This window comes from Sceloporus occidentalis, unplaced genomic scaffold (assembly GCF_023333645.1).
Source record: "Sceloporus occidentalis isolate IW3139 unplaced genomic scaffold, rSceOcc1.0.p SCAF_3, whole genome shotgun sequence".
Classification (NCBI taxonomy): Eukaryota; Metazoa; Chordata; class Lepidosauria; order Squamata; family Phrynosomatidae; genus Sceloporus; species Sceloporus occidentalis.
The window spans coordinates 17772831-17787607 of record NW_028316983.1 but is presented as its reverse complement, the minus strand read 5'-3'; the positions used below and the strand labels follow the sequence as shown (position 1 = coordinate 17787607).

The 14777-nt window shown below is 39.0% G+C and overlaps 1 protein-coding gene across 4 annotated transcripts in view; it reads right to left on the bottom strand.

Moving 5' to 3' along the window:
- Positions 1 to 14777, bottom strand: part of LOC149315613 (serine/threonine-protein phosphatase 4 regulatory subunit 1-like) — a 69265-nt gene that overhangs the window by 28737 nt on the left and 25751 nt on the right. For all 4 annotated transcript variants that reach the window (XM_089513745.1, XM_089513744.1, XM_089513748.1 and 1 more), the window contains 3 exons: positions 14245 to 14391; positions 2444 to 2551; positions 1783 to 1848 (listed from right to left, as the gene is read on the bottom strand). In XM_089513745.1, coding sequence (XP_089369871.1) covers positions 1783 to 1848; positions 2444 to 2551; positions 14245 to 14391 — 321 coding nt within the window. The remainder of the gene's footprint in view (positions 1 to 1782; positions 1849 to 2443; positions 2552 to 14244; positions 14392 to 14777) is intronic.

Here is a 14777-nt window from a genome sequence, read left to right as displayed (position 1 = left end):
GCAGGGTCAGATAACTTTAAAAATATTCATGTCCTTTCAGCAAGGCTCAAAGAAGGAATGTTAACACTGAAGGATTACCCTTGCAAAATGAAGTTATCAATAGCAGCCACCACCATAGATAGCTAAATATCTAACATGACTACAGTTTTCTGCGATTTTAATATTACAAGTCTTTGGGAAAGAGAGAGAGAAAATAAGTAAGCACCTAATTCTGGGGAAAACTATCTTCTTCTAACAATTTTCCTATAAAGAATGAATTTCATTTAAAATGCCAGTTCAACAGTGCCCTGTCACTTTATACTAATCCTGTTCACATGTTGCATCCTTCTGTAGGATGCTAAAATGGGTACCCAGTTTGTTGGAGGCAATTAGCTTACGCATTGTAAGTTTTTAAGTGCACTAATAAGTGGTACAGAAAGGTACTTGCTATTGCTATTGCTATGATGTCCAGCATTGCCAATTTCCGGGGAATTCTCCAGAATCCGGAGAATGTAATCAATTTCTTTCCGAGGATTTTACTGAATATTCCGGTAAATATTGAGGAATTCCAGGGATTTTAGTAAAACATTCCAGGGAATATCTTCGAAGATTGTTGGCAACACTGATGATGCCCCACTTACCTTCTGGCCAGAATAGTATTCCTACATGCATTGCAAATACAGCAAATGGCAAATACTAATGCAAAATACTTCTTGAGGGCATGGCTAAATTGAGAAAGTCCTGGTTACTGTGTATTTAAAATGTCTCATTCTCCTCCACTCTCAAATTCTGCAGCCCACTTCTTAATGTAAAGTTAAGGCAGCTTGACAGTTTCCTGATAGCTTGTACTTTAATTTTCCCTGACCTTCTTTTTTAATTAGAGCAATCTGGACTAAAGAATACTGTTAGGGATCTCAAACTACTCAAGAGGATCTAGACATTAAAACGTAATACTGTATATACTCATGTATAAGTCTAGAAATGTAGGTAAAAAAATGACCCAAAAAAAACCTGAGTCAACTTATCTATGGATCAATGTAAGTACTGTACTTTAACTCTTATTTTTACAAAAGGAACCATCTCCTGGAGTAAGGCAAGAGGATCATCTGTCTTGGAAGCCCTGATTCCATACTACTCTCTCATCCATCCAGCCTTTAGTATGAGCACAATCAGTTATGCATGCTGGAATTTTGTTCTTTAGTATTATTTTCCTTTCCTTCGTTCTTTACATCCTTTGTTACAATGCCCCTAAATTTTACCCTCGGCATCCACGGATCGTATCAAAATCTATCATTTTGGCCCTAAAATCTGTCCTCGACTTCTACATGATGTTGACTTATAGAATATTTTTTTTATTCTGTTCTATATTTTAAAGGAGGAAACACTACATTAGTTTCTCATATTTCAGAATATCTTTTTGTATTCTGACTGAAATAAAGGAGCTATGCCTCATATTTTCTTAGAAAAACTAATACATTAAAGTTTAATTCTCAGTTTCTGAGCCAAGGGAAATTTATTATGGCCTGAAACACCCCAATTTCCTCAACTAAAGTCTACTGTTATGGCCTATTTAACTGGAGATTGTTATCACATATTGTTCTTCAGGAATCCCTTGCAGAGTCCAACACTCCACAAATACATTTCTCTCCCCCAAAAGGTGTTCCCTTTTATTTCAGGTATAGATATGAAGAATCATTACTTTTCTCTACTTCTCCTGCTTAATATGAAACACGATAGTCTGCAATGCTTTGAAATAATGCATCTCCAAGACATCTGATTTGTGGGTCCCAGCCATTAACATACCAAATTCTTTTCTGTAGCCTCTTGCCCAACAGCACTGCAAATATCACCAAAGTTTGCTGCACAAACCTAAAACCAATATAAAAGAGGGAGGGTTGATTGTTTTCTGTACATTTGAGCTGATACCTCATTCTTATTTCTTTAGACATAGTATATTGATTTAACCATAGTTCTTAACAAGATAAAGATGTAGATCTGAAGTTTTATCAAGGAAGAAAGAACTTTGCTGTCTGTACTCCCAACCAGAAAATATACTTATGGTGCATTTCCTATACACAGGTTTTATTACCTACTCGATCTACTATTTGAACCTGCTTAACATACTTTATGCAGAACGTGAGATAAATTGAAACACATTGAAAGAGGACATAAGTAGGATCATCCAATGTATGCTTCTTGTTCAAGTGAGCACTCAGGTGTATGATAAACTTTCACGTATATACTGAACTGTTTTGGTAAACCAACAGTGATATTAGGTTTACTTTGGTGCCTCTGGTCACATTTCGGAAAACTATCTACACAAGGTGGTAACTCAAGATATAAGGCAGGCATATCTGTTCAATCACTATATGAAAAATACAAAGTTCTGTGTTTCTGTTCAACAGTAAGGGCTAGTTAAGATCATTTTAAACTCCAAATTTGAAAAGTTTTCCAAAATGCTAACCTTACGAACTTGAAAAAGCTTCCCATCACTGCAGAGCTCACAGAATCGAGGAAGAAGCAGGCGTTCAACAATAGATTTGTTCACAATTGAAGACATTTTGCAGATTATCTATTGGGAGAAAAGATATTATGTCTTTATTTCCTTTTTGAATTCTCCTTTGAAACTCTCAAATCCTCTATGAATTAGTCCCATTCCCTTTGAAAGCTGTTCAATAAGACAAGCATCACAAATTCTTGTGGTAGTGAATTCCACAGTTTAACTATGTGTTGTGTTAAGAAGTGCTTCCTGGGTCTGAATTTTCCTGGAATAAATGAATGACAGAATAACAAGTGATCTGAGCAGACAATCAGGTACTACATTACACTACATAATCTGAAAAAATTGCCATAACACTTCCACAAACGACAGATTACTGGCAACATAACTATGTTCTTTTCTTGCCTGTTTTATTGAATCATTTCCTGTATTGCTATGTATTTTATATGTATTATCCTACTAGAGATGCCCCTTCCCCACCACCACTCCCTCTGTGTCGTGTCTTTCTAGATTGTAAGCCTGAGGGCAGGGAACCGTCCAATTAAAAAGATTATATGTACAGCGCTGTGTAAATTTATAGCGCCTTATAAATAAAGGTTAATAATAATAATAATAATAATAATAATAATAATAATAATAATAGATGAGTAGCCTCTATGGGTCTGTATCCTTTAAATAAGCCAATGTCTGATTGCATCTGTAGATTGATCTACTTCCTCCTTCTGTAGGAAAGAGTGTAGAACCTAAACAGAGTTCAGAATAGTTATTTTTGTGTGTGACAGTTCTCAGAACAGCTGGCCAGGATGGTTACCATGTTGGCTAAGTGATTCTAGGAGTAGAACCCCAAAAGGGTAACTTTTCTAACCTCTGGTCAAACCCCATGGCTAGAAGAAACTCCTACACACCAACATAATCCTAATCATTTGTCTCCTTTCTGTTGGTTTTAATTATAAACTGCTTTGCATGCTGATTTTTGAGGAAAGGAAGGGTATAAAAATAAAATGGAGACAACTATAAACATTCAGTTTCCACTTCCTTCCTCATAAAACTTTTCCACTCCTCAAGTATCAGCATATAAAGATTTGGGTTCTTCATGGGATTACTGTCTTGATACAAAATAGAATGAGGGTTTGCCTCAAATCTTAAGTACAAAAGCTTTATTTAAATATTTTTTTAAGAATACCACAAGACTCCACCAACTATCATAAGATTCATATCATAAAATTATTAGCACACTCAAATACTGCAAAGACTCCAAACTTTAAAAAGACTCAGAATGTCTACATAAGATATTTTAAAATGTATAGTTATTAAAAAGAAGACCTTTCTACTCAGACAGCTCAGTCAAAATGCCAAGAAAGAATTTGGAAACATTATCCAACTCTGATTTTTAATGGAACTGTCAGTTTTTGAAAAAGACATCTGGCATTCAGACGTTGCTTTGGAAACTGGCCTAAGCAATTCCCAAACAAGATACTATAGCATAGGTGGTAAATTCATTTTCTGAGTGAATTGTCAGGCACCCACACTAAAGTGGAACTATAAACTTCTACATTTTGTAGAGACACAAATTATTTCTTGCAAATGAACTAAAAAAAACTCAAAACATTTGAGAAGTAAAATAATTCATAATCTGCATTTAATAATCTGTATTTATAGTAAAATCAGTATTTTACTACATAAAGGGCCCGAACACACAGGCCAAAATAAAGCTGCTTCGGGTCACTTTGGAAGTATGCTGTTTAAATGATGCATGCGTCCTATGAGGCTGAAAGCGGTGCCAAAGCCACACTCCAGTCCTAAGGACTGGAGTGCATTTTTGGCACAAATTCTGGCCTCTTAAGATGTGTGTGTCATTTAAACAGCACACCTCCAAAGTGACCCGAAGCAGCTTTATTTTGGCCTGTCTGTTTGGGCCCAAAATTGACAAAAAGAAGGAAGTATTTTCTGTAAATTCAATAAATTTCTGTAAGGGAAAAACATGGCTTTAAGATAGTGCCATTAAGAAAAGTTTCCAGATATCTTAACATTGGACCTTCCAGCCCACTTAAATCAAATGAGAGTATGTGTAAATATTTGGAATGTTCAAAACTACATATTGGTTTTCCTCCACAGTTTTAAGTCCTCTAGCAGATGGAAAATTGTTTTTAAAAACCTCTCCATATTTTGGAATTCCTTTTCTCATAAACAATAACATTATCAGTCTATTGTACATGACCTGATATTTAAAAAACACTGATCTACTACTGAAAAAGTTAAAGGGTATTCTGTGTTATATCGAAATATATACCAATAACTTCAGAGGTAGAGAACAACATTACAATATTTAAACAACTTCTGCAGCACAGCAGCAACTTAAGAATTAACATTTGGGCAGACAGATATTTATTTTGTGAAGATGTTGTCTGCTCTTTTTGTGTTCTAAGTTAAGGGTTAGCTGCAACTGTATCATTTAACAACACATTTCAATGAACTTTCAAAGTAGCTGTGCTTCATTTCAAACCCTCTTTTAAGTTCTTTTTGCAGTGCCATAATGACGCCACAGTGCGCCAATGGCACCCTCACTACGTCATTATGGCGCCGCAACGTGCGGATGCTAGGCTTCCGTCACGTCACGTATATGAGTTTAATTATCTAACCCTGACTTATCTACCACATATGAAGAGATAACTAAACTTACATAACATTGGGGGGGGTGGGGGGTGGATTACTCTTCCCACTATCCCAGAAGAATAATTCACAGTAATTATCAGGATGACACAGAGGAGCAATCCCAAGCCCCATTTTATTTGGGGTGGTACAAACTGCATTCTATGAGTCTAATGCCTGCAGCACAGTTCAACTAAAAGCTGCTTATTGTTATTTGTAATGTTTAATAAATGTGGCTAGTTCCCTCCAACCTGCTGTATTATAGATGCCCTCTAAAGATGTTGAAACCTCATGTACTGTGCTGGTAGCCACTGACTGTGTGTAATGCGGCCATACATTCTGCAAGTGATCTCAGCCTTTTAGCATATGATAATACAACTATATACATGGCTTAATCCATTTTATAATTACTGCTTTCTGTCCTAACATCCATGGGTGGAATGAAACAAATAAAGCCTAAGTATGCCTAATCTGTAAAGTCCTCTTCAAGAAGACTTTTACAGCTCTCCTCACATCCAAAGTGAGGATGTGTTCCAATGGATGTTTTTGTTGTTGTTGTTGTTGTTGTTATCCACCCTTGAGTCAATCTCAACCCATGATGACTCTGTAGCTGAGACATCTCCAAGACTCCCGATGTTCCACTGTTCTGCTCAAGTCCTGCAAATTCATACCCATGACCTCCTTAATAGAGTTCATCTATCTAGCATGTAACCTTCTCTTTCTGCTTCCCTCTACATTTCCCAGCATTATTGTTTTTTCCAGTGAGTCGTGCTTCCTCATGATGTGGCCAAAGTATGACAGTCTCAGTTTAGTCATCTTGATTCCCAGAGAGATTTCTGGTTTAATCTGCTCTAGTGCCCATTTGTTTGACTTCTTGGCTGTCTATGGTAACCTCAGCATTCTTCTCCAGCACCACATCTCAAATGAATTACTGTAATTCTCTTCCTATCCGCTTTCTTAACTGTTCGACTCTCACATCCATACATGGTAATAGGGAATACAATGGCTTGTATGATTCTAATTTTCATACTCAGTTGTATGTCTTTACATTTTAGGATATTTTCTAGTTCTCTCATAGCTGCCCACCCCATTCTTAGTCTTCTTATGATTTCTTGACTGCAGTTCCCACTCTGCTCAATATTAGATCTTAGGTATCCTCCTGTCTCTTCATCATTCTCTCCTAATGACTTTGCTAACTATTTCATCTCTAAGATTACCACTATTCGCTCTGAGATAGTCCCTCCTGATTCTTCTTTTGCTCTTAATCTTCTATCGCCTTTGCCTAACAAATTTTCTGTCTTTCCTCCTGCCTCTTTGGATGAACTCTCTACACTTCTGAACTCTTCCAAACCTGCAACCTGTCCTCTTGATCCAATACCTACTCGTCTTCTAATCTCTATAGCTCCCTCCTTTCTGCCCTCGCTTCTCCATATCTTCAATCTCTCTCTCTCTACAGGCTCCTTCCCATCGGACTTCAAACATGCTTTCATTTCCCCAATTCTGAAAAAACCTTCTCTTGACCCCTCCTCTTTGTCTAGCTATCGTCCAATTTCTCTTCTCCCCTTTCTTTCTAAGGTTTTGGAATGGGTTGTTTATTCGCGCTGTCTTAAGTTTCTTGAAACCAACTCCATCCTTGATCCCTTTCAGTCTGGTTTCCGCCCAAGGCATTCCACAGAGACAGCTCTCACTAAGATCTCAAATGACCTTTTACAGGCCAAGGCTAATGGCCTTTACTCTGTTCTCATTCTTCTCGATTTGTCTGCCGCCTTCGACACTGTTGATCACTCTCTCGTAAATGACATACTCTCTGACCTTGGGTTCTCAGACTCTGTTCTCGACTGGTTTAGATCTTACTTGTCTGGCAGATCTTTTGCAGCAGTTGCAGGGGGCCAGACTTCTTCTCCTGTTCCCTAATCTGTTGGAGTTCCCCAGGGCTCTGTTCTGGGTCCCCTTCTGTTTTCTCTCTACACACTGTCCTTAGGAAAACTCATCAGCTCTTTTGGCTTTTCCTACCATCTGTATGCCGATGACACCCAGCAGTATCTTTCTGCCCCTGACCTTTCTCCAAGGCTTGAACAGCAAGTCTCGTCTTGCCTTACAACTGTCTCGCAGTGGATGCGCCATCGGCGTTTGAAGCTCAACATGTCCAAGACGGAGCTTCTTGTCTTTCCTCCTAAGCCCACCCTTCAACACTCCTTTTCTGTCTCTGTGGATAACATTTCCATTCAACCAGTCCAGCAAGCCCGCAGTCTTGGTTTTATCTTTGACTCTTCTCTGTTGTGTATCCCTCAGATCCAGACCACAGCCAAGGCTTGTAGATTCTTTTTGTACAATATTGCCAAAATCCGACCATATCTCTCTGCCTCTACTGCCAAGATCCTGGTCCATGCCCTAGTGATCTCACAACTGGATTACTGTAATGTCCTCCTGGCTGGGCTTCCTCTTTCTCACCTCCGTCCTTTAATCTCTGTCCAGCATTCAGCTGCACGCATTATCACTTCCACCCACCGCTCTGACCACATCTCTCCTGTGTTGGCATCCCTTCACTGGCTCCCTCTCCCTTTCTGCATTCAGTATAAGCTCCTGCTGTCGACATTTAAAGCCCTCCATGGACTGGCCCCTTCTTACTTATCAGACCTTCTTTCTCCTCACCTTCCCACCAGGGCCCTCCGTTCTGGTAGTCAAGGGTTCCTGTCTCAGCCCAGGATTTCCTCTGCCCCATCCCGGAGTCGCCCCTTTTCACTTGCTGTCCCTCACTCCTGGAACCTTCTTCCCCCGTGAGCAAGAGCCATCACTTCTTTAACCAGCTTCAAAACGGAGTTGAAAACCATCCTGTTCAGAGAAGCCTTCCCAGGCATTGCATAATTGTCGCTTACTATCTGATGTTCTTTTGTTGCCTGTTTATCGATCCATTTCCTGTATTGCTATGTATTGTATATGTATTATCCTACTTGAGAGTATGTATTTTCCCTGGAAAATGATTAACCTTCCATTTTGAAGTCAAGCCCTCCCTCCAGTCCATCTGCCTTGGTCCAGGCCTCGGAGGTAGAGAGGAACTGCTGGACCTCTTACCCTTTCCCGCCACCACTCCCTTCTCCTTCTGTGTCATGTCTTTTTAGATTGTAAGCCCGTGGGCAGGGAACCGTCTAACTAAAAAGATTGCATGTACAGCGCTGTGTAAATTTACAGCACTTCATAAATAAAGGTTAATAATAATAATAATAAGGTATGAATTTTTTTTTTTTACTATTTCTATTTCCTCATTGTCTAAGTTGAATCTGTGTAAATTTTCTGTGGTCATTATTTTTGTTTTATGTTGAACAGTAAGCCTGCCTTTTTTACTCTCCTCCTTGATCTTCCTTAGTAGTTGTTCCAAGTCTGTGATGTTTCCAGCTAATGATGTGGTGTCGTCTGCTTAGCTTAGATTGTTGATATTCCTTTCCCCTATTTCCACTCCTCCTTCTTCTGTGCCCAATCCTGCTTTTCATATAATATGTTCTGCATACAAGTTGAACAGATAGGGTGAGAGGATGCAGCCTTATCTGGCCCCTTTGCCAATTGGGAACCATTCTGTTTCTCCATGTTCTGTCCTGACAATGGCCTCCTGTCCTGAGTAAAGATTCCTCATTAAGACTATCACATGTGTTGCTATTCCCATGTTTTTAAGGGTGTTCCATAGTCTTTCATGATCTATGCAGTCAAAGGCCTTGCTATAGTCTATAAAGCACATGCTGATTTTCTTTTGGAATTCATTGGTGCGCTCCATTAGCCACTGTATGTTTGCAATGTGGTCTCTAGTGCCTCTTCCTTTCCTGAATCCTGCTTGCACCTCTGGGAGTTCTCTCTCCATGTATGATTTGAGTTTATGTTGCAGAATTTTGAGCATGATTTTGCTTGCATGAGAGATTAAAGTTATGGTCCTATAGTTGCTGCAGACTTTTGTATCTCCTTTTTTGTGGATGGGGATGTATATTGATTGTTTCCAATCTGTTGGCCATCACTTTGTTTTCCATATCTGTTGACATATGTTGGTTGACACTGGTGTTTATTCTGTTAGTGCGGATTGAAGCAATTCGACTGGAATATCATCTGTTCCTGGTGATTTTTTCCCATTTATCTAATTGCAGCTTCTACCTGTTTTTAGAATTTGGGATTCATCTTCATATGACTCCTCAATACATATGTCCTTCATTTTGTTATCTTTTTTATATAGCTCTTCTGTGTACTGTACCCAGCATCTTTTTATTCCTTCCTGATCTTCAATTATGTTGTTTTTATTGTCATAGAGTGTCCTGGTCTTTGGTTTGAATTTTCCTTTGATTTCTCGGATCTTTTGGAATAGGTCTCTTGTTCTTCCCTTTTTGTTGCTGTTCTCTATCTCTCTGCACTGATCGGTATAGTAACTGTCTTTCTCTATTTGTACCATTTGTTGAACTGTAGCATTTGTGGCTCTGAGTTTGTTCCTGTCTTCCTTTTGTTTTGTTTCTCTTCTTTCTTTTACTGCTTGTAGCATTTTATCTGACATCCATAGATTCTTCTCTTTCTGTTTGACTACTGTAAGTGTCTGTCTGCATTCTTCTTTTATTATGTCCCTGGCTTCTGACCATAGTTCTTCTAGTTCCCAGTCTAGTGTACTTAGTGGTTCAAATCTGTTCCTTACATTGATAATAAATTCTGTTGAAATATTGTTTAGATCAAATTTTAGTATGACAACTGGTTTTGTTCTTTTTAGTTTGCTCTTATTTTTTAAATAAGTAATTCATGGTCTGTGGCACAGTCAGCGCCCGGTCTAGTCTTGGCCATCAAAATGGTGGTTCTCTATCTTTTGCTTCCAATTATAGAATCTATTTGGTTTTTGTGTTGTCCATTTGGTGATGTCCATGTATATAGCCTTCAACTTGGCTATATGAAAAAAGTGTTTGCAATGAATAGATTGTTGGCTTCACAGAAATCTCAGTCACTCACCTACTTCATTTCTTTTGCTTAATCCGAATCTGCCTACTGTTTCTGATCCCTCTTTGCTTCTTTGGCGTTCTAGTCACCTATGATTAGCTTAATGTCCTGTGTTGGTGTGTTGTCAATTTCTTCCTGGATTCCTTCGTAAAATCTCACTATTTCTTCCTCTTTTGCATCTATGGTTGGTGCATATACTTGAATTATGGTAACATTCACAGGTTTTCCATGAAGTGTAAAGTCTAAGGCTTTCATGGCCGGCATCCATAGTTTTTTTGTGGGTTTTTCAGGCTATGTGGTCATGTTCCAGAAGAGTTTCTTCCTGGAGCCTTATTGAGATAATTTGGTCTGATTTGGCATTATATCCCTCGACTGCTTTTGCCACATCTTTCCGTAGTATTGGTGCCACCCCATTCCTTCATGTATTCTCATTCCCTGAGTAGAACACGGTGTCTAAGTGGCCCCTTCCTGTCCATTTTAACTTGCTTACTTCCAGTACTGCTATTTTAATGCATTTGATTTCCATTTTTATTATGTCCCGCTTCCCTTGGCACATGTTTCTCACATTCCATGTTCCTATTATATGTGTTATGCTGCTCTGGATGATTTTGGATTTTTAAGAGGATCTCCTGCTTGCCTCATCATCTTTGGGGTTTTTATGCCTTTGGATCCTCTAATGAGTTATTTCCTCTATTTTTCTATCTTTATGTTTGTTTCTTTTCCTGCCTGTGTCTCACTTGGAATGTTTCACCATAGGGTTTTCACGGGTTACGAACTGACTCATTCATTCCTCTCTCTGAAATGCATTTTGGTAGAAATGCTGGATCTAAAATTAATGTAACTCTATCCTGCTCAAATTTACATAAATTTGGAGCTAGAAACAGAGTTGCCAACTCCGACACCCTCCTGTCTGAAATAACTGCAATTAGAAAAGCTACTTTAAAAGAGAGGTTGTTGTTGTATTATTTGAGTATGTTATGGGATATTTAGCTAACTTCCCTGCCTTTCAGCACTTTCCTCTCTGAGGTCACCCTCTTATTCAGTATTAAATATTCCAAATCACTTTCACTTGAAATTTGGAAAACTTTTCTTAAACTTTTCTTAAACTTTTATCATCATCAAAAATATTTATTTATCCTGCCCTTTTCCCAATATAGGGACTCAAGGTGGCTAACAACAAATTTAAAAAATGCAAATTAAAAGCAGTACAAAGGTGTTTATAAGTTTTAAAATTGTTTTTAACAATTTATAAATTTAAAAAACATTAAACATTTAAAATATACAAACACTGAAATCTGAGTCACACAGCACCCAACCCTCATCAGTTTTTTAAAAAAACAACCTGAAGGTACAAAAATGTTTTTGCCTGCAGCTGAAAAGAGAGAAAGAATGGAGCCATCCTGGCCTCTCTAGGGAGGGAATTCCAAAGTCTGGGAGCAGCTACTAAGGAGTCCCTCTCCATTCTTCCCATCAAATGATCCTGAGAGAGTGTTGAGAAAGAGAGAAGGGTGATCTAGAGCTCTACTAGGCTCCTAAAGGGAGATACGGTCATTCAAATAAACTAGACCCAAGCTGTATCAGAGACCTGCTGGGCAGCAGTCATCTGAACTGAAACACATTTTAACTTTTCACGTCCCCTAATCTGCTGGTCAGCCATCAGGGAGACAATGTCCTCTTTAAGAATATTTAGAAATAGTTTACCACTTCTTATTCTAAACACTACTATCTATCTATTTCTCCTCTGGCAGTCTTGATTTTTATCTCCAGTTTAAAATTAATTTGATTCCTACATAATTCTCCTAATACTAGAAAAAGGAATCACGTCTGGTTGGCAGGGCAGGAGATTAAAACTGGCAGGGAAGGGAAGGAGTCACAATGGAACCAATGGGTAGACTCCTGCCTCACTAGTTGGCATGTGAAGATTAAACCATTCATGGGTTGATTGCCCCTCCATGCCATGCATGTACAAAGCTACATCTCTCAGTCAAGTTTTATTTCCATTCCTTGGTATATACCAACAAATAACCAGCTGGACACAAAACCAGTTTTACATCTGGATGCTAAACAAGAAAAGCAAGTCCTTTGTTCTCAGAAAAAAGGAATGTACTGCTGCAGTTCTCTTACAAACACCCTTCCTTGGTCTGTTCAGTTCAGATGCCATGAACAGCAATCTGGAAACCATGCCCTATGAGGAACGACTTAGGGAGCTGGGGATGTTTAGCCTGGAGAAGAGAAGATTAAGAGGTGATATGATAGCCCTGTTTAAATATTTGAAGGGATGTCATATTGAGGAGGGAGCAAGCTTGTATTCTACTGCTCCAGAGAACAGGACCCAGAACAATGGATGCAAGCTACAGGAAAGGAGATTTCACCTCAACATTAGGAGGAACTTCCTGACAGTAAGGGCTGTTCGACAGAGGAACACACTCCCTCAGAATGTGGTGGAGTCTCATTCCTTGGAGGTCTTTAAACAGAGGCTGGATGGCCAACTGTTGGGGATGCTTTGATTGAGAGTTCTTGCACAGCAAGAGGTTAGACTGTATGGCCCTGGTGGCACAGTGGTTAAATGCCTGTACTGCAGCCACTCACTCAAAACCATAAGGTTATAATACCAGCAAAAGGGCTCAAGCTCAACTCAGGCTTGCAGCCTTCCAAAGTCGTTAAAATGAGTACCCAGACTGTTGGGGGCAATTAGCTTACAGTTGTAAACCGCTTAGACACTGTAGTTTTTTGTGGGTTTTTCAGACTATGTGGCCATGTTCTAAAAGAGTTTCTTTGCTTAGACACTGTTAGTTCAGTATGAAGCGGTATATAAATGAAGCTGTTTGTTTGTTTGTTTGTCTCTTCTAACTCTATGATTCCATGAATATATTCTCCCATCTGCAGTGCAGACAGGCAGGAAACCAACAGGAGCTGAGCCTTGACATATAGCCTATATTAACAGAATATACCAAGAAGCACATCCAGACATTGCATAAAGGTCTTTAATACTGCCAATTGCTCTCTTTCATTGTATCCATACGCAGAACATAAAAAACTAAAACAAGGCTACTTGAAGAGAATATCCCATTACAGGATGGACTACTTTAGAGAGCCTCAGTAATAAGCCACTACAAAGATAAATCTTTATCAATGACCTGGATGACAGAATTGGGAGCATACTTATCAAATTTGCAGATGACACCAAATTAGGAGGAATAGCTAATACTCCAGAGGACAGGATCAACATTCAAAATGATCTGAATAGACTAGAAAGCTGGGCCAAAGCTAACAAAATGAAATTCAACACAGAGAAATGTAAGGTACTGCACTTAGGGCAGAAAAATAAAATGCACAGATATAGGATGGGGGACACCTGGCTGAATGAAACTACATGTGAAAGGGATCTGGGAGTCCAAGTAGACCACAAGCTGAACACAAGTAAACAGTGCGATGCGGCAGCTAAAAAGGCCAATGCAATTTTAGGCTGCATCAATAAAAGTATAGTGTCTAGATCAAGAGAAGTAATAGTGCCACTGTATTCTGCTCTGGCCAGGCCTCACCTGAAATATTGTGTCCAGTTCTGGGCACCACAATTCAAAAAGGACATTGAGAAACTGGAGCGTGTCCAAAGGAGGGCAACTAAAATGGTGAAAGGTCTGGAAACCTTGCCCTATGAGGAACGATTTAGGAAGCTGGGGATGTTTAGCCTGGAGAAGAGAAGGTTAAGAGGTGATATGATAGCCCTGTTTAAATATTTGAAAGGATGTCATATTGAGGAGGGAGCAAGCTTGTTTTCTGCTGCTCCAGAAAACAGGACCCGGAGCAATGGATGCAAGCTCCAGGAAACGAGATTCCACCTCAACATTAGGAAGAACTTCCTGACAGTAAGGGCTGTTCGACAGTGGAACACACTCGCTCGGAGTGTGGTGGAGTCTCCTTCTTTGGAGGTCTTTAAGCAGAGACTAGATGGCCATCTGTCGGGGATGCTTTGATTTGGATTTCCTGGCAGGGGGTTGGACTGGATGGCCCGTGTGGCCTCTTCCAACTCTATGATTCTATTAAATCTATACGTTTTCATTATTTAAATGTGTAAAATATGTTAAGATGCTGAATAAACAGCATAGGATCCTACTACATATTTACAAAACTTTCAAAATCCTCTAAAAGAAATTACTACTTACATTTACTGCCTCTACCTTGTATTCATCATCACTGTCTGGAGCAGAGAGGTCTAGCAAGATTGGACACACTTTATTTTCAATATCATGCTGAGCAACAATTCCTTGTTCGAGTAGTATCAGTAATGAATCTTGACTTGCTTTTCTCACCTATCGATGTGCAAAAGTCAAAATTAATTCTGTTAAAACATTTTCCTCATTGTATAAGAAGTATAACAGTGAAAACCCAAACATGTAATTAGTACCCTCACATGTTGTATTAACATACATTTCTGTAATTTTAATACATACATATACTCTAGGTCTCTGGTGCCACAACAAACTACGCTTCCCAGAATTCCATTGCATGGAGCCACAATAGTTAAAAGTTGAGTCAAACTGGGGCATTTCTTCAGTGTGGATGCAGCCTTAGAGAGTTAACTATAAAGGTAGCTTGTCACACTTTTGCCTATATTCACTTGGCTATAATAACTTGGCAATCAAGACAACACTATTCCAAGATAACTTCCTAATTCATTTTTACCTCAGACTAGTAA